This window comes from Denticeps clupeoides, chromosome 17, assembly GCF_900700375.1.
Source record: "Denticeps clupeoides chromosome 17, fDenClu1.1, whole genome shotgun sequence".
Classification (NCBI taxonomy): domain Eukaryota; kingdom Metazoa; phylum Chordata; class Actinopteri; order Clupeiformes; family Denticipitidae; genus Denticeps; species Denticeps clupeoides.
In genome coordinates this window covers 4,315,619-4,334,112 of record NC_041723.1, presented here as the reverse complement: position 1 = coordinate 4,334,112, position 18,494 = coordinate 4,315,619, and the positions used below count along the sequence as shown (strand labels likewise).

The following is an 18,494-nucleotide window of genomic DNA, read 5'->3' as shown; positions in this document are numbered from 1 at the left end:
ACTGCTCAGACTGTCAGTCCATCAGTGTTTTCACTACCTGAGCTGCACTGACAGCCAACACCCCCCCCCCGTTCCATGATGGGGGAGGCACTTGCATGCTTGGATGCTTGGAAATGTTTGCAAAGGCTAATCTTTCGAGCAAATATGTCAGGAGAATAGAATGTTTTCTTTGAGTAGATCCTCGCCAGAGACTGGATATGTGGAGAGGCAGAGGAGTGTGGGCAGGAGAGTGGGAGGTGGGGGGGTGGTTCGGCGAAAGAGGAAGCAAAAGAGAAAAGGCGGCATTTTGGTTCGGGTGCTTTGTCCAACGCACGTGTCATCATTTGGGTCGTGGGCGTGCGATTAACAGCAGGGGCGTATCGTGCTCAACAACAGGCGTCTCGTAAGCCCCATAGACAAAGAACAAAGATATGGTTCTGCTTTAGTGTGCGGCCATTACATGAGGTCAACTCCGCACGCCGGAGTGTTCAGATAACTGGAACTTTAACAGGAGTGTGGAGCCATTAAAAATAATGAGCATTTTGTATCTGAAAAACACCCCCCCTGTTGTCGACCTGCCCATTTTACTGACGCTGGCTTGTTTCTGTTCTGGCGACAAAAAAAAAAAAAGAAAACTCATATGGACGCATATTTTCTGCTTCACGTGACCTTACTTTTTACAACTTGCAGTGCGTCATATTTTTCCAAGCTAATTTCACAACAGTGGAGTGTTTCTCTTTTCTTTCTTTACCCCCCCCCACACACTCGACTGTGAGAATATTTTCCATGGAACATGGCCACTGCTCGCTGTGTAAACACACCCCAAAAGGGGCATCATCGATTGTTAGTTTTTGCCAAACACTTACGGTTCTTCATGTTAGGCTCAATTACGTACTTGTTTTTGCTTGCAACCTTTTTAAGCCCTGCAAGTCGTGACCAATTTCCCTTCTAACAACGTTGCTCGTCAGCCTTTTATCCATTTAGGCTGTTTTTCTTTGCATGCGGAACAGATACGAAATGCCTCATGACAGTGTGGATACAGGTCTCGTTCATACGTGGAATTAAACTGGACATCTGGACGTCCGAACTGTGTGAACGCGACCGCCCTGTAAACAGATAAATCGGATATCCCCACAAAATGCATTTCGTGTGCATGAAAGTGCCACATTTGATGACAGGTGTCATACAGGTTCATGCAGAGACTTCTTTTGCTCCCAAACATCTCCATGAATCATTGTAGAGGCAACAATTGCAATGTACACAAGCGGAAACCTGATGTATATGTGTGATGTGTATATCAGAAGAAATTCCTAGCCTATGTGACTCTAGTAGATGAATGGATGGAGAACCTTCCGCCAAAAGACTACATTTTGTTTGCTGGAAGTGATTTTGACATTTGGGTTGACATCATCATACTCATCATTCTCATTTTACGATGTGGGTGGTGTCCACAGTGGACTTCATTAAAGGATCAAAGGACAATTCCATATTATCAGCGATATCTGGTTGATTTATACTTGAAAGTTTCCCATTACAGTCATTTTATACGCGTCTCCCTCAGAGTCTCATTGGACTTCTCAGCATTGGAGATCCAGCTCATTGAACAAGGGCATGTCGGTGCTCCACCAACGCGAAGAGAAACAGATCCGCTGTTTCTTTTGAATATGCGATTCGCACCTCCTGCCTGTTTATTTGCACGCCTTTCACAACAGGCTCTTGAATCGTTTGTCTGGAAGCCCATCGCAATTCCTCCCACACATCTCTCCCTTTGGTCTCGAGCTCTGGTTTGGTCAGAGGCCGACTGCAACCCCTCGCGTCGCATGCAGCTGTTGCTAATGGGAGATTTTGAACGCGTAACGCCATACCAAAACATGACCCCATTCCTCGTCCCTTCGCCACGCTCAACAGTTGGCTCTGTTCCTGTTGCGAGCACGGGAGGAGCGGCAGCAGATTGGCACGGCCGGTCTGAAAAAAGCCTTGTCTGGGTTACCCGAACCATCTGTAGCTGGGACGACTGAAACACGCTCCCAGTCAGCCCTGTCGTGTCGGCGTTCGGGGCTGATCGCTGCGATGCGAGGCCGGGCACGGAGGTGGAACGTAAAACAATCCTCAGAGAGAGTTGGCAGTGGCAGGCGGAAATTCGAAACGCAAGGTCTCTTTTCTCTGCACTGCGGTCACTTTGCAAAATGCTTATGAGCATATTAGCATAGCATAGCTATTTGCATTCTATAACTGGAGTTGCCACACGTCCCTTAAATTACGGAATCATCCATATTTGATGCTGAAATTGTGCATCCTGGTTTTATTCAGTTTGACCAGTTGTGTTGAATGTATCTTTTTTATGAAAAAATAGTTTTTTGGAGACAAGTTATTGGGTTAGCGTGCAGGATCTGAGACAATTGGAAGTGGAGAGTCATTAGGAAAAGAAAAGTCAAAGTTAGTTAGGAGAAGTCTAGTAATTAAAGCTTCTGATCAAGGGAAAAAGTCAATAAATAGTCAATGTAAATGTGGGGGTGTCATCACATAATATAGTGCACCTTACTCTTTCGTCCTTAGGGTGTATAAATCCCCTGCACCCACAAATTAGCAGGATAACGAAGGCCAATAGATGTGGCTCCAACGACCGGTGGCGATGACCTTGCGTGGCCTCACATGAGGAATGTCACCAGGGCTTACACAAATACCCGCTAATGCTTGATTTGAAAATCGGCGAAATGAAGCAGGGGCCGAATTAACTGCGCCCACCGGCATGTGACGGATTAGTCAGTCAATTGGCCCTCGGCATACGCCGGCAGGCCGCCGGGGCACGAGGGGGGCAAATTTAATGGACGCCAGCGACCGGCGCGGCCCGGGCCATTGGGTAAACACGCGTATCTGACATAGATTGGAGACGCGGCGCAACACGTGCAAGCTATTCGCCTCGCGCGCTGCCAAGATGCCGCTGAGTACATTTTAGCGCCGAAACGGACGCTGGCGGGACAACAGAGCAGTGAAGCATGCCACTTGTCGAACTGTTCCAGGCATCCTTGACACGCATTTCTCAGTGTCAGGCCCGATGAGTTATCTTTCAGCCCCTGCAAACGTGCGAGTGCTGAGACCCGTGCGGCCTCGGCTCCATTTTTGTGCGGCATGCGCTTACAGTCTATTTACGTTCGACAGACGACTGTAAAAATAGGCTTTAAGCATTCATCAGCAGCAAGGAGCGCAAACTCTTTTATATAGGCATCTGTTTTCCCCCTCCAGCAACTTATAGGCAAGGCCAAATTACCAGTCCTCCATCTTAACAGGCATTAAAAAAGACATTGTTGCGGACATTGAAACACTCGGTTTCTGCTGGAGAAGCGGCAGGGTGCAGGAGCCACTGCAGCTCCCCGATGGCCACAGAGCAGGACTTTTTATTAGTGTTCCACATCACACCAAAGGTTTTTTTGTGAGGCGCAAGAAGGGTGTTAGATGCCAACTGCCTGCATTCTACCGGTAATGGTTTCTAAATAAGGATGTTTGTGTGCACATGGAAACGTGGAGATTTAATTTCCTTATCATGTAAAAACATCTGTGGACATTCTGGTACAATGTACCTTCTTTCTCTGCACGTTCCCTGATGTGCCAACTCCACCTAGTGGTCCACTATAGACAGATGCACGCTGAGAGGATTAGGATAGCACCAGAAACTACTTAATTTTTTGCTGATTAAAGTGATGTAAAAAGACACTGAGCACTGTGACCTAATTAGTAATATCAGTGTGTGTGTGTGTGTGTGTGTGTATATATATATATATATATACTGAAGTCCAAACTATCTTTCAGTCAGACCTATGAAGGGTAGTATAAACATTTAGAAATCGATTATATGGACTGAACATTATACTCCAGGACACAGAGTACGTAAAAATGAAAGAATTAAAGATTATCATATTTATTTAATATATACCATCCATAAAGAAGTCAACTATATTGCATTTACTAATTTAAGGATCTCTTCATTCATTTCAATGGATTTAACATTTTAAACTCATCATTTATTAGGTGCGGTCTGTGATCCAGTCCTGATGCTTGGCATTAAGAGTTAGGGTTTCTTTTCTTTCAATCTTCAATATATCTCTTTTTTGTTATTAAGACAATAAGGCATGCATAAATCCACTGGAGCGGATTATTTGTGTGAGCAGATGCTCTGTTAATAGGCGTTAAAAAGGTTTTCATGAATAAATTGTCCATTAAAGCTTTCAAGATCATTTTTTTCAGACATTAAAGCTGAACACTTTTAATGGAAGTGAAATACTTTTTTCTGGAAAGGGTATTTCAATTGTTATATACCATTTTACATGCCCTGGGAGTGACAATTGTTTTCCGGCAAAGAAATTATTATTAAGTTCATTTTAATAAATGTAATGTAATACTGCTGGAGTCATCTCATCAGCTTGTCAACTGGCTTCCCATAGTGGTTTCAGGGCAATAACAGCTAAAAAAAAATAGTTTTCTCCTTCAAAGTTTAATTAGGTGCACTGATCATCAGAAATTCCAAAACCGCGTCCCATTCACAGATGAAAAAAATGCAGACTCAGAGTGAACTCAGATCGACTTTCAATCAGTAGTTACAGGGACAAGTGTCTTGCTCAGGGACTCAATGGTAGTAAGTGGGTCTTAAACCTACATATGAACTTTGGACATATGGTCATTCCACCCAGCAGGGAGCAGTGTTCATCTCTCGGTTCCATCTATTGAATGCGTTTTCAACTCAACTTTTACAAACGTACAGAGCTAAAAAAAAAAAACAGTTTAGGACGAGCTAATTTGAAATCTCTTCAGGTTTGTATTCATGCTGGTCATACCAACTAATACTAGTATTGATAAGTGGCTTCAATTTGGTGGCAGTGGTTGGCCTAGCGGGTAAGTAAATGGACCCGTAATTGGAGGGTTTCCAGCACACTCACTGCTCCCTCGGTAGATGGGTTGCCAATCTTAACTTCATCGTAATTGGATAATTAGGGACCAATCAATGGCCAAGCAGAGAAATCACAATAGAGAAATCACACATTTTTATTGGTTGTAAAAATAAAAAAAAAAACATAAAAAAAGAAGTTCCATTCCAGAAGAAGCAGGGTATGAAATGGGGTTCAGGGGCACATCTCCTATTCTACCTCGTGGTTTTGTATCATATGATTTTCATCTGATTCTCTTCCCAGTCATTCATCTTTAACCATACCACGACTGAAAAATGGATCGGTGATTTCACATAAAAATATTGTTTCTCTTCGTGACCTCACCCATAATTGCTGGGCTCATTTGGTCACCGGGAGTTATGCTGTCACGTTCTGGCTCTGCATCACAGAGACCAGAGTTCCTATCATCCACGAACGGCCCACCATTCAAAGTGGCCCACACCAGAGACTTCCACCTCCGTCGATCACCAGTTTTAGGGCCGCGATGTGTGGCAATGCAAATACAACATCATATGGCTTTAGCGTGAACTCCCTCAAAAGTTCTTGTTGCGCGCCCAAGTCGCAGCAAACATGACAGCGGCAGCTGTGGGCCAGCGGTGTTGCAGGGCATGTGGAAATATTCACCCGCTCACATCTCACACGAGTGCACAGTGCGTTCGGAGATGGAAACACAACCTGGAGCAGTAACTAGACCCACATGGACCAGCCAGCCTGTTTGCCTCTGTGTCTGCCCCACCCCGTTCACAAAGCACCACGTGCCAGTGAGAAATGGGGGATACGTCATTTATGGCAGAAAAATCCACTACATTTGAAATTCAACCTCACAGGTGCAAATCAGCCAAACATGTGAAAGAAATACCAAAAAAATGTTCATTTTGCTTTATTATTGCTTTACAACCATTGTTAGTACAGTAGCAAGTATTGATAACATCCTCTCAGGGTTTCTTTTACTTTAGCACCATAATATTTATTAAGTCGACATATTGTACAAAAGAGGAAATTTGATTATTAAAACATCTTTGGATAATATGTGGCAAACAAGCACCTTGTGTCATTCCACCACAATGTCCCCTTTAATTTTAACACACCGTTTGCACTTCAAGTACAAATATAAAAAAAAAAAAAACAGAATTCAGGAAAGTTAAATGCTAATGATTCAGTAAAGTAGAAAATAAGAGAAACCATTCTACTTTTCTACACGATTTATGGCACATAGTGCATCAAGTATTCTTTCGTTTCTGATACAGACCTCCCATATCAACTGCTTATCAAAAATAATGATAGCCAAAAGTATTTAGCTGCTCAGTGAGTTTTAACATACCCTGCAGCATGGTCAGCTTTTCCAGCGAGCTTCTGAAGCCACACTGAAAAGCTGCACTCCACCTTGTATGTGCACAACAGGCAAGAGGCACCATGGATTTAAGGAGATTGTCTCAACTCACGAAATGCTGCACATTGTGGACAAACATCTCACTTCCTCAAAAATATTAAGGAGAGAGATACAAAAAAAGATACCATTACATGTCTCAAAGATCGACCGTGTGCAATGCTTCTGGGACCGTAAATGTGTATTAAAAAAAACGGTCCAACCAGGCAACCTCTCTGCTAAGGCGCATTAGAAAGACATTCACAAGATTCAACGGGTTTTACGTGTCTGACCCTGCGAGTGAGGCTCTGCATTGGCTGATTTCTGAATCCAATATCAGTAACAAACTAGGTTAAATTTCAGAAGATGATCCCCGTGCAGGTTAATGTTTTACACACATGCTGCAGAACAACAACAACAAAAAAACGCATAATACAATCACTTCTGCCATTAACAGTAGTAGTCATAGTGGCTGGACATTGAAGACATCTACAGATTTATCATTACAGAATAAATATGATCGGACATAAATAGCTTACAATACATTTAAAATACATTTCATAGACATCCATGGTTGTGAGAGGTAGGGTTGCATGCACCTGGGACCACAAGCTGCAAAATATGCATTCTGGAAATATCTGATGAGGTCAACATTTGACTTTCTTCCTGTCTTGAGGCTCAACCTACAAACAGAAACTGAAATAATATATGATGAAGTAATATCATGATGTAGAGCTTCCTTTTTTTTTTTTTAATAACCTTTTGCAATCCCCTTGTGATTGAAACTCCTGTATATTTTGTAAATGATGCTGAATAAACTTGTCCTTTGAGGTACATGCAGAGCAGACATAAATTTCAGACTTTACGATCAAGTTCTTCTCATTTTTGTAGCCCTCTTTCTCAAGTAACATTGACCCCATTTAAAAACATGCAATGAGAACCTTAATGAAGTCTTTCATTCCTTTGTTTAATCTATGATTTATGAAACTGAACTAGAATGAGGCTGTAGCACCATGTTCTATAGTTTTTTTAACCAGAGCCTATGTTATTTCTTGACTTTGTTGAACCTTTTCATATGACACTGTTATGGTAAAAAAAAACATGTTAAAAATAATCTTCAAAATGACTGTTGTAATGTGCGTTTGTGTTAAATTAAAAAACGTCATACTGAAAACGGTTTGGTTGTAAATGAGACAGCTTGTCATTGGCTCCTTCTGATATAAACTTCACAGTACAGCACCAGGATAAACGGAGAGCTCCGCTTTTGAGTTTTGAGATTCGCACCGTGTCTTGACGTCCAAACATCAACATGCATTAATATGAGTTCCAGCTTGGGGAACCCAGGGCGCACCACCACGTCTGCTTTTCATAGTCTCGCTCACGGATGCATTTGGTAACCATTAGATACATGAGAGAGGCCCGTCTTCGAGGGGAAGTTGGCCCATCTTCAGAGTGAGCCACGTTTGCCGACGGAGGTGCCCTTGGTCCCGATCGTTTATGGATCCAGAGCTGTCGGAAGGACGGGATGCCAGGACGGACCCCCTGCGGAGCCATGCTGCCGGCTCCCGCTGACCTCTGGGCTCAGGGTCGTGCCTGGTGTCTCACAGGACTTGGACTAGGAGGCCGGATTGTGGGTGAGGAGTGCACTTCCCACAGAAGCCGCCGCACCGGCCGTAGATTCTTGTCCCGTCCTACACAAGGTGAGGAAACAACACACAAAGACGACCTTCATTCCTCGTGTACTGTTGAGCATTCACTAGAAACTAGACGGCAGGAACAATGAAGACCTTCAGAGCGCCACCATAAGACTCTCCGTTGCACAGTACTGACATTCTTTTAAGAAAAACATGACTGTCCTCGCACAAATGAATTCACTTTCAGGGTTCAACGTTCCGCTCTTAAATACGACCACTTTGCAGCACCCCCATCTCCAGTTTAGGCAAGAATACAGTAAATGGATGCGCCAGGGTGCTTACCTCTGACCTGTGCACTTTAACCGTAACGTAGTTGCCCTGGGACACCCATTTGGTGGATTCGGCCACTTTCAGTCCAGTTCCTGTGAGGTTTATGCTGAACTGGCCCTGTGAAGTCGAGTGAAGACACAGTTCTTACATCACTGTTAGAAATTGCTGCCAGAGACCTTCAACTTCATTTGAATTTATAACTGTGTTCACATGTCACTATTACCAAGACGAGAGACAATAATAAATCATTATAAAATAGATCAATAAACAAGATACAAGTCACATTATGATATTTGAGTATTCTGGTGATTATACCCCATTTTGCCATATCATTTTTATTCAGTACTGTTGCAACAATTATTTACAGTGATTGGAACAATTAATCCAGAATCTACAATCCATTAAACAGCAGCTTACAAAAACACATTCATTTTAAAGGAGACACGTCAGATGTGGCAGGCAATCAGGGTGACGCAGTGATGCACAAGAAGGAGCGCTACAGCATTCAATACCACTAATGTTTAGGACAAATATGTGAATTGTTAAATTGCAACATCACCGACGGAGGAGTCAGAAGCATGTGAATATCACACATGCTTTAAATTTGTCCATATAGCTCTTTCCACCACTCAAGGTGCTGGGGTGTTGAGTGGAGGAGAATTGACCGTGACAGATAATGTCATAATCTCCGATGTAGATTTCTGCGCAGTGTTCTGTAGAACACACGAGGTGGCATGAGGATCTTATAAAACTGTGGTCACATTTACTGTTTGTTGCACAAGACTCGTCCGCACGGCAGCGCAGGCGCTGGTGCTTATTGGAACAGGAGACCGCATGGGAAGATTAGGGAGGCTTTACCTGCGGGCATTTGGCTGCGCTGTAACAGTCACCCGCTGTGGCAAAGGGCACTGGCTGGCCGAGCAGGGTCTGGGTAAACTGCAGGTCAGTGGCTGCAAAAGAGTGGGTTTCATGTGACATTCATAAACATCTTATAACTAAAGCAGATATTCACACCTCAAAATAGCGACACAGATCTAAAAATGCAAGAGCACGTAAGGACTGTTATAGACCTATTTGTGGATGGTGTGTGACTCCTTTTCTAATTTGTCAATTTGTGTCAAATTGTTTTACATACTTCCAAACCCATATTTTTCCTGTCCTCCCCCTTGGGAAGACTAGCTCTCACTTAACCCCAACGCTAAAGGAGTAATCTCAAAACTTTTACGACTTATTTTATCCTTGAACTCACTCCCTAAAGTGGAATTATTATGCGGACGTGAATTAGGTCTGCAATTTCCAGAGGAAATATGGACTGCGGCTGTTGATTGTATTAGATCGGCCACTTTTTGTTTACGTCTTGGACTGATCCAATGCGAAACCTGTCAAATTCACATCTCCTCCATTTATGTGAAGGGTGGTAGTAGCCTAGTGGGTAACACACTCGGTACTCGACACTACCATTGTGTCCCTGAGCAAGACACTTAACCCTAAGTTGCTCCTGGGGGGGACTGTCCCTGTAACTACTGATTGTAAGTTGCTCTGGATAAGGGCGTCTGATAAATGCCATAAATGTAAATGTGGATGTGGCTGATGAGTGTGACAGATTTCCGTGACGCCTGACCCACATGTTTTTTCTGTGCCCATATTTAGTTTAGATTTATGGTTTGACATCCTCCTCCACCGACCACGATTTTTGGCATAACTGATGCTCCCCTCTGTAACAGCGTTTGCATCTTTAACAGCTAGACCAACTATATTGCATCACTTGAAGTCCACTAATGGTCCCACTACTTCACAGTGGTTTAGAGAAACCATGTTTTTATAAAGGTGGAAAAACTTGGAAATACACCCAGAGAGGGTCAACCAAAATGATTTTTTTTTATCACAAATGCAAACCGTTCATTTGTTATGTTAATGATCTGCAGGTGATGCATGATTAATATGTTTGTGTGTGTATATATGTGTATGAATATTATCCTAAGATGTCTTATCACTCACTCTATTTATGTTTATCCTATGGCGGATAGTATTGATCAGATTATGGGCTGTCAGCTGTTATGTTTGCATATTATTATTAATCCAGTAAAACAACAAAGAGGTTTCAACTTGTAACTAGGAGTGCAAGAAAAATTTTAATTGATGATTTTCAGGCTAAAACAGGATACTTAAATTCACACATTCTATAATGGCTGTTTGGCTGTACAATTAGATTGAAACATATACATTTATGTCTTGAATACTGAATATAAAAATATACATAACCCCTGTTCTTTAGTCTAGTCTAGTCAAGTCTAGTGGTATTAAGCAGCAAGGCAGAGAGGTGCGGCGTGGTCTCGACACCAGTCAGCTCCATGACGCTAATTACTTACTTATGATCCGCATGGAGCTCACGTCCAGCCGGACCCTGTGAAAGACGGTGTAGCCGAGTGCCGAGTAGTCGTTGCTGCAGGCGCAGTCCTGCCTCCTGCTGCCATTGAAGGGGCATTCGAATGGGTTGTGCAGCCTTTTTCATTTGATCAAACCAACATTGGAGGGTGGAAACAGTTAAGCACAGAGGCAATGAATCAGTTATGAATTACTCCCTGTAAAAGTTACAACATGAGGGAAAAGTTGAATGAGAAAACAAGACACACCTGTATCCATACACTTCAGAGTAGTTGTCTGTGTGGCCGCTCCGCAGGGTTACATACTCCTTGGGGAATCTAGTGTGCATTTCAGCACAATAAATCTGAAAGAGACACATAGAATCTGGACATTTCAAAATGCATCCATTCCCATCACCTAGAGTGATAAGACACAACAGCAGTGGGTGTGCCGGTCAAACCTGAACAATCCTGGATTTTATTTTGAGGTACTGTTCCCCGTCAGTCCTCAGGCCTGCCTTGAGCTGAACGTCTCTGCATGTTGAGGACGGTTCACCTGAGATGCAGAGATAACATGAGCCTTGTGCACCTTTGCAAACGCAAACATGTACCCGACATGCTAAACATCCCTGCCTGTCTAGAGGATTAGCAGATATCTCCACAAGAGGCAAGTTGCGGCCACTACGGTTCTTCGGAAAAAAACCAAAAAACAATGAACACAGCCATGTTTTACCTTATTTTACCAGATATATTCATGTCCTTCTACAAACAGGTTCTCAGCACTTTAATTCAAAGGCTTTAAATCAGCATTCTGATTGGAGAACTAGTGAATGCAAAGTGAACATTCCCTATCCATATCCCATGTAATGCTGTGTCCCAAGGACATGCAACCACCAGAGAAAAGTTGGAAATGTACGTTTTAGCACAGGGACATGTTCCACAACATCACCCTGTACATCGTCTGTGTCAAATGACATCAACGCAGGTGACAAGGAAAGTCCTGTTTGGGTAATTAGAGGTTGTTTCATTGCTTTGCTTGAACTGGGGCAGTGGTTGGCCTAGCAAGTAAGGAAGCGGACCCAAAATTGGAAGGTTGAGGGTTCGAATCCCGAACCGCCAAGGTGCCACCGAGACCCCATTGATAAAGGTACCGTCCCCACACACCGCTCCCCCGGGCGCCTTTCACAGCGGCCCGCTGCTCACTAAGTGTGACGGGTTAAAAGCAGAGGACACATTTTGTTGTGTGCTGCGCTGTGCAACGGCAATCACTTCACCGTCATTCGTTTCTCGAAACACGACTGTTCCGTCTCTAAAGCGCTTTGTAAACAGCCCTGGGTCATTTCATGGACAAGATCACCCATGTCTTCGTGTGTGGCTGCACTGATCTGGTATTTGTACAGACATGTTTATGCCCCCCCACGCCCCGAGTACTAAGCAAAGATTCGACTCTTTATTTATTTTCCCCCACACGCTGTTTTGTTGCACGGTTCAGAGAGCGATTGCTCCAGTCCCCCGATCGGTATTAATACTCGACCGCAGAGCCGCCATAGTCCAAGCGTATCATTTTAATTTGGCCAGTGCCTGACTTGGCGGGGGAAACAACAATAGAGCGCTCCAGTGGAATCCTCCGACCGTGTCTAAACATCTCAAGCGTTCTGAGGCAACCTGCGAGCCTTGGCCCTCTGCCCTCTCTTTCCGGGCTGGGGTCAAAAGCGAGGGCTGTTTATACCGATCCCAGTCAAAGTGGGCCACGCTCATCTCGCTCTTACCACTCTGCTGACAGCATAAACAAGGGATATTTACGCCTAAAACACACACACCAATAACACACAGTAGTGTGATTTAAGAAATCATGTTATTGGCCTCAGTTCAATTCAATTCCATCAGAAAAGGCATCCCCTCACGCCCACGGGGGAGCAAGGGGCGTCGAAACTCACATTCTCTCTGCCGACAGGCGGCTCTGGACTCCGGCCGCTCGGACGGGGGGCAGCTCTCCGCAGGGAGGCCTTTGAAGGTGAGACACTCCACCCGTCGCTCCATCACACCAGCGCCGCACGTCTGGGAGCACTGAAAAACGACACACAATCGGGAGGAGGGCGTGCATGCAAGACAACAATTACACATTTTATCGAGGGCTGTTTATATCTCTGGTAGTTTTGGCCGGATACTAGGCTGCAGTGATAGGCTGCTGTCAAATTCTCCAATAACTAAATCAACAACAACCTGTACATTTATTCAATGAAATATTTAGCATTTAATGGTTTAAAATACGACAATCCCATAATATAATTGTGAATAGAAGATGAAAACCATTATTGTGATTAAAGTATATGCTCTCTGTATTTTAAGAGTGTTTTAAATGAACACTTATTAGTGAGCATAAACATATATTTGAACAAGCACATTTAGTGATCATTCATTTCAACAGACACTCCTTGATTTGGTATAAGCCAGGTCACAATATGCTGCAAGATACACATCCAGCATGTAAAACTACTGTATAATTAACATATTTGCCCACCTGCACAACTGATATAATATATCTGCTCGCAAACTTTGTCGCATGTAACTTACTTTGCTCCAGTTGCCGACTTTCCACTGAGCGGTGGGTGGGCACTCTCGAACCTGGCACTGCTGGGTGTTGGGGGGTCGTGCATTGGGGCACTGGCTGTGGGCAGCATGAGGGGGCAGACGTGATTGCATGGGCACTGCAGAGCAGGACACCATCCTCCGCTGATAGCCTGCACCACAGCTGACGGAACACTGTCACAAATATACGTGGTCCTTACTTTTAAAATGAAGATGGATGATTTATGCATTCGCACGCACACACACACACACACACACACATGCTCACACACAAAGCTTATTTATGCAGACAGTTAACGGCTAACCTGAGTCCATGCTCCAGTCATCCATACATATTGGCAGGCATCTCCGTTGCAGGGCTGATGAAGGGAGGGTTGTGAATCGGGGTCACATAAGCCGTCCGAGACAGGGTTCATTCCGGTGTCCACGCAGAGCACCGGCCTGCTCCTCATCCCCGCCCCGCATGTAACATTACACTAAACCAAAAGCACCATAAAAGCACACAGTGAAGATCGCGGACAAAAACAGCATCCATATTAGGCCTAAATTTACAGTCTTTAAACTGAAGGGAAAATGTCCCGCAGTGAACACACAGGGCCAGAGAGGGCAGTGTTGCACTGCTAGAAAATCCTCACGCGGAGGGAAACGTCACAGTAAATCGAAGGAAAAATGCTGATGACTTTAACATGGTAATGTTTCCGCTATACGTATATTTGGCCTGATAAATGATCTAAGTGATACAGAGATGTTGCAGCAGCACATGTGCTCGATGACCTACGTCATGGTTTACCTCATATGGTGAGATTTTATACTGAGTGCTTTTCAATGTAGATGTAGATTTCTTGTCCAAAATAAGTGTCACCACCAGCCATCGGTCCCTGTAGGGTCCAATCTCTGTCATCATGGAGACGTGATAAGAGCCAGACGGGGCCAGGAAAGGCTTCCTGTGACTGCTGATGTCTCTGCAGATTACCATCGCTGCCTTGAGAGCTATTCTTTTTCCGATGATCCTATCGCATCAAGTCTCCTCTAAAGCAGCTGTCTGACACGGACGCTTTTTAAACAGCTGCTCTCTGTTTTGCCCTGTCTCTGGAAACACTGACAATAATGTCATATAACTGAAGAATTAAAGATCTAGCAGAGACACAGTGCCTGACGTTAATTAGAGGTCTACAGTGGGCCTGCAGATCATTGGACAAACCAAATCCCGACACAAAAAAAGTTGAGACGAACTCTAATGCACTGATACTTTTTGGGAAACCTTGGCCTTTCGCTATCATGTGTATCAAATTAGCACAAATGTCACTCAGCAAGCTGATGTAGCGTGTCTTCAAGAGCTGGACATGAAAGCGAACAGAAAGTGTGGCACGTCTGACGTTGGCTGCGGTTGAAGCCCACACAGACAAGACAAGACAGAGCGCGGGCGTCGCCGAGACCCCTTTGATGTGTGGTTGGACGGTCCCCAAACCGAGGATCTGCTGCGGCCGCACCCACCTCCTGCCACTCTCCGGCCGCCCACATGTGACGGCTGCAGTCCGGGGACAGACACGGCTGCACGCCGGCGGGGCGCAGGCGCGCGTCACACAGCCCCTCAGCCACGCGACCAGTGGCCTTCAGTCGACAGAAGACCTCCCTGTGCTGAACACCCATCCCACATGTGACGGAGCACTGAGCGCGAGAGAGAGAGATAGAGCAAGATTAAACAGATTTAAACCTTTTTGTTTCTCTTCCCATGCACGACCTCCTATTGGAGAGCAAAGGGATAAAAAACATTTTTATTCAAAGGAATTGAAAAACTCTAACATCATGGGTGGTAGTAGCCTAGTGGGTAACACACTCGCCTATGAACCAGAAGACCCAGGTTCAAATCCTGCTTACTACCATTGTGTCCCTGAGCAAGACACTTAACCCTAAGATGCTCCAGGGGGGGACTGTCCCTGTAACTACTGGTTGTAAGTCGCTCTGGATAAGACCGTCTGATAAATGCCATAAACGTAAATGTAAAATATTGTTTACAGTTACAGTAAACAGTTTAGTGGACCCAAAAAAAGAAAATTACTTGTAGTAATAAACAACAATAATACCATTGTTATTATTATTTTACATATTAAATTGTTATTGCAATATATGATTAGTGTGAATTTGAAGAAAGAACAGTTAACAACTAAAGGAGTGTTATATGGCACAAAAACATAAAAAACAATTCAATTATTTTACTCATTCATTTGCTCTCTAGACCCTTGCTGAAGAGTCCAGTGTAACATCAGATTGTTATGTTTTTCTAATACTTCTTACAGCCCAGAAAAATTAATAGTCTGACCGGAGACAACATCGTATTCTTATCTCACTTTGTAATGTCTACCTTCAAAAAGGCGTCTATCGCAACGCTAATCTCTTTGAAGCCTTTTTTATTCGTAATTGTAGCTGCATCCACCGGACCGGCCCGGAGCTGCACTGGGCTTGGAGCACGGACCCCGTCCCCCAGAACATATGGAACCCTTAGCTGCATACATATTCTTGGCACCGGCGCGGTAATTACACTCAGATGTTTTATTTATCTAATTATTTGACATCTTGGGCACTTCCCTGTACTTTGTGTTGTGGTTGGGTTGGAATTTAAGTTTGGAAACGGCACAAAGGGGGTGGGCGACGCGGAGGAAAAAATTCAGCTTTGGGCTCAAGGTCAAAATTTGAAAGGGAGCAACGTTACAGTGACATTAAACACCATGTAGTAATGAAGAAAGTTTAAGCACAGACGAATGCATTTATAGGGATTTCTATAAAAATGAATTATTCGGACTGGATTTGAACAGTATGACATTTGATCACCTCGGTCATTGTATGTTGTTGAAAAGCTCTGCATTCCTGTCCAGTTCTGTAATCGAATGTGTGTATTATGCATTTTCAATCTCAAAGTTTGTTTACTCGTTGTTTGAATTTTCTGGCTGTACAGATTGCTGAACTTGTCAGAAACCTCCACACAGTGCCACTCTGCTGGCAGATGTGCCCCGCTCCATCAACCCCACCCTTCCCTACCATCTGCTGGGGTGTTGGCGGCTGAGATGGCTGAACGGTGGGTGCTGAGGTTTTCCGAGAGTTGTCACAGGCATGAATGTTAAGATATAAAACATGTCTTTATGCTCTGCTTGTGGATTTCACGGTTTACAGTGGTATGCGGAGGGAGATGATTGCTTCCAGACGAGGGGGTGAGGGAAGGAGGCCCTGACTTATAGGGATGTGCAGTGGTGACCTCAGGAAGATAATGGTGAGGGGAAGCTTCAACACGCCCCGAAAGGATTTCACAGTCATGCTTCAAACGCAGGTATGACTATAGCATGGGTGTGTAGTATTTTTTTTTTTTACCAGGATCACGTGGTGGCTCAGTTGGCAGCGCCGTGATCTCACATCTCCAAGGTTGGGGGTTTGAAACTGTGTGTGTCGAGTTTGCATGCTCTCCTCACACTGGTATGGGTTTCCTTCGGGCACTTTATTTATCCCATATGCCATAAGTACCATGGTGATACTTCACTGGCCAGAGTGAGAGTGTGAGTGAATCGTGTGGGACAGGCATGAAACCTGGATTAAGTAGTTAGTGAGTGAGCGAGAAATGGACACCATATATATCAGCCACGATGCTCAAAGTGTTTGGTTGTCTCCACTGCAGCCAGTTAAGCAGAAAACATTCAGCTCAGGGACAAACAAGTAGGGGTCCTGTTTTGGCAACCAAATGCAAAGCAAAAAATCTTCACTTTGCGACTAACACTGTTTTATCTAATTATAACAGAGAACAGTTTACATTAGTTATGAATGTAACTAATATAAATTAGGATATAAAATTATGAAAAACATCTAGGTTGTTACCAGCGTCCGACTGAAATGCTGCACGTGTGCTCAAAATATTTGTTCTCGGGCATAAACTATTGACAACGGTAACGTAAACTTTTCGTTCGCTGTTTACTTCTGTAGCAGGGCAGCGATCTGATCCGTATTTAACGTGGCGGCGACGTGCAGTAAATACACACACCTCTCTCCACCTGTTGGCTTTCCAGGTGGGGCAGGCCCCGGTCCTGCAGGCCTTCTGCGTCCGAGGTTTCGACAGATGGCTGCAGTGCCCTTCCTCCGTTTGGGTTTGGTTGTGGTAAGCGCAGATTACGTCTCTCTGCTTGGTTCCCCTCCCACAGGTAACTGAGCACTGGAATAAGGAGAAGAAGGAAGTCAGCCAGTTTTCCACCGTGGTTACCTACTAGCCTATGACCCAGAAGACCAAAAAGTCACATGTTAAAACCCTGAGCAAGACACTTAACCCTGAGTCTCTGAATAAGGCGTGTGATAAGTGCTGGAAATGTAAGAAGTAATGCATCTGGAGAAAGCAGGCAAACACACAAGGATTTTTTATCAAAAATTGGGTCATTAGGCACATGGCAACAATGCCACTGTAATGCTGCACACAGATTAAAAAAAGAACCAGTCGTTAAATATTGTCCTGGCACGAAAGGAGAACTGGCGATATCAGCAACTCTCTGGACAGCTCCGTAAAAGACCAAAGCACGGATCTGCAAGCACAGAACCGTATATGACAGCGAGATTCATAGCCCATCATCTGGTTTCAGTGGGAGGCTACACAAACGTTAAAAAAAACTGCAAGCTCTACGGAAAGACCTTTCTATCCAGACGGCAATTAGAGCATGGCTATTCTCAGCTCCAACACAAAGGCACATCAAACACAAGCAACGTGGAGTATGGAAGACGTGCACGGCGGACATATTTTCCAGCCCAGATAATAAACATAATATTGCTTTGTTTTCTCAATTACGACCTCGGAAAAATTACATAAAACTAAACACATGCACTTTCTTGGCTTTCTGTAAGGTGTGGGCGGAGCTAGCCTCAACAAAACGCTCTCAGGTACAGAAACAAGTCTGTCTCTCTCTCCGATGTACAAATTGAAGCCTTTATCCCCCCCCCCTCCAGCAGGACAGAAGCCTGTGGTTCACGCCACACAAATCCACCGCGCACACTGTAATTACCCGGGCACGTTAAACACAGGGCCGGCGCTCGCACCACACTGCTCCCTGACACGTCACGCACTCTCGTACGCCCACAAATGACAGACCGTCGGTTCGCCTTCACCTCGCGCAGACGTGCCGGCAGATAAGTTGATGGGGGTGAGGGGGTGGGGGTAAGTCCCTCCTTGCTGCTGTTAAAAAGGAAAAAAATGGGGGGGATGGCAGAGAGAGGGAGAGAAAGAGAGGGAAGCAGGAGGAAGGGGGTGGGTGGGTGGGAGAGGCGAAAA

At 44.5% G+C, this 18,494-nt stretch overlaps 1 protein-coding gene and 1 long non-coding RNA gene across 3 annotated transcripts in view; one reads left to right on the top strand and one right to left on the bottom strand.

Annotated features, from left to right (window-relative positions):
- The first annotated feature begins 1,976 nt into the window (after positions 1–1,976).
- LOC114766665 (uncharacterized) lies at positions 1,977–18,304 on the top strand. Its single transcript, XR_003742842.1, has 4 exons — positions 1,977–2,131; positions 16,155–16,274; positions 16,370–16,523; positions 17,251–18,304. It is a non-coding gene; the product is annotated as an uncharacterized LOC114766665 (long non-coding RNA).
- LOC114766663 (A disintegrin and metalloproteinase with thrombospondin motifs 20) overlaps positions 5,785–18,494 on the bottom strand; it is a 66,557-nt gene continuing 53,847 nt past the window's right edge. For both annotated transcript variants that reach the window (XM_028957692.1, XM_028957693.1), the window contains 11 exons: positions 17,226–17,393; positions 14,696–14,869; positions 13,507–13,677; positions 13,187–13,375; positions 12,550–12,679; positions 11,074–11,168; positions 10,883–10,977; positions 10,619–10,752; positions 9,108–9,199; positions 8,262–8,366; positions 5,785–7,976 (listed from right to left, as the gene is read on the bottom strand). In XM_028957692.1, coding sequence (XP_028813525.1) covers positions 7,887–7,976; positions 8,262–8,366; positions 9,108–9,199; positions 10,619–10,752; positions 10,883–10,977; positions 11,074–11,168; positions 12,550–12,679; positions 13,187–13,375; positions 13,507–13,677; positions 14,696–14,869; positions 17,226–17,393 — 1,443 coding nt within the window. In that variant the 3' untranslated portion in view covers positions 5,785–7,886. The remainder of the gene's footprint in view (positions 7,977–8,261; positions 8,367–9,107; positions 9,200–10,618; positions 10,753–10,882; positions 10,978–11,073; positions 11,169–12,549; positions 12,680–13,186; positions 13,376–13,506; positions 13,678–14,695; positions 14,870–17,225; positions 17,394–18,494) is intronic.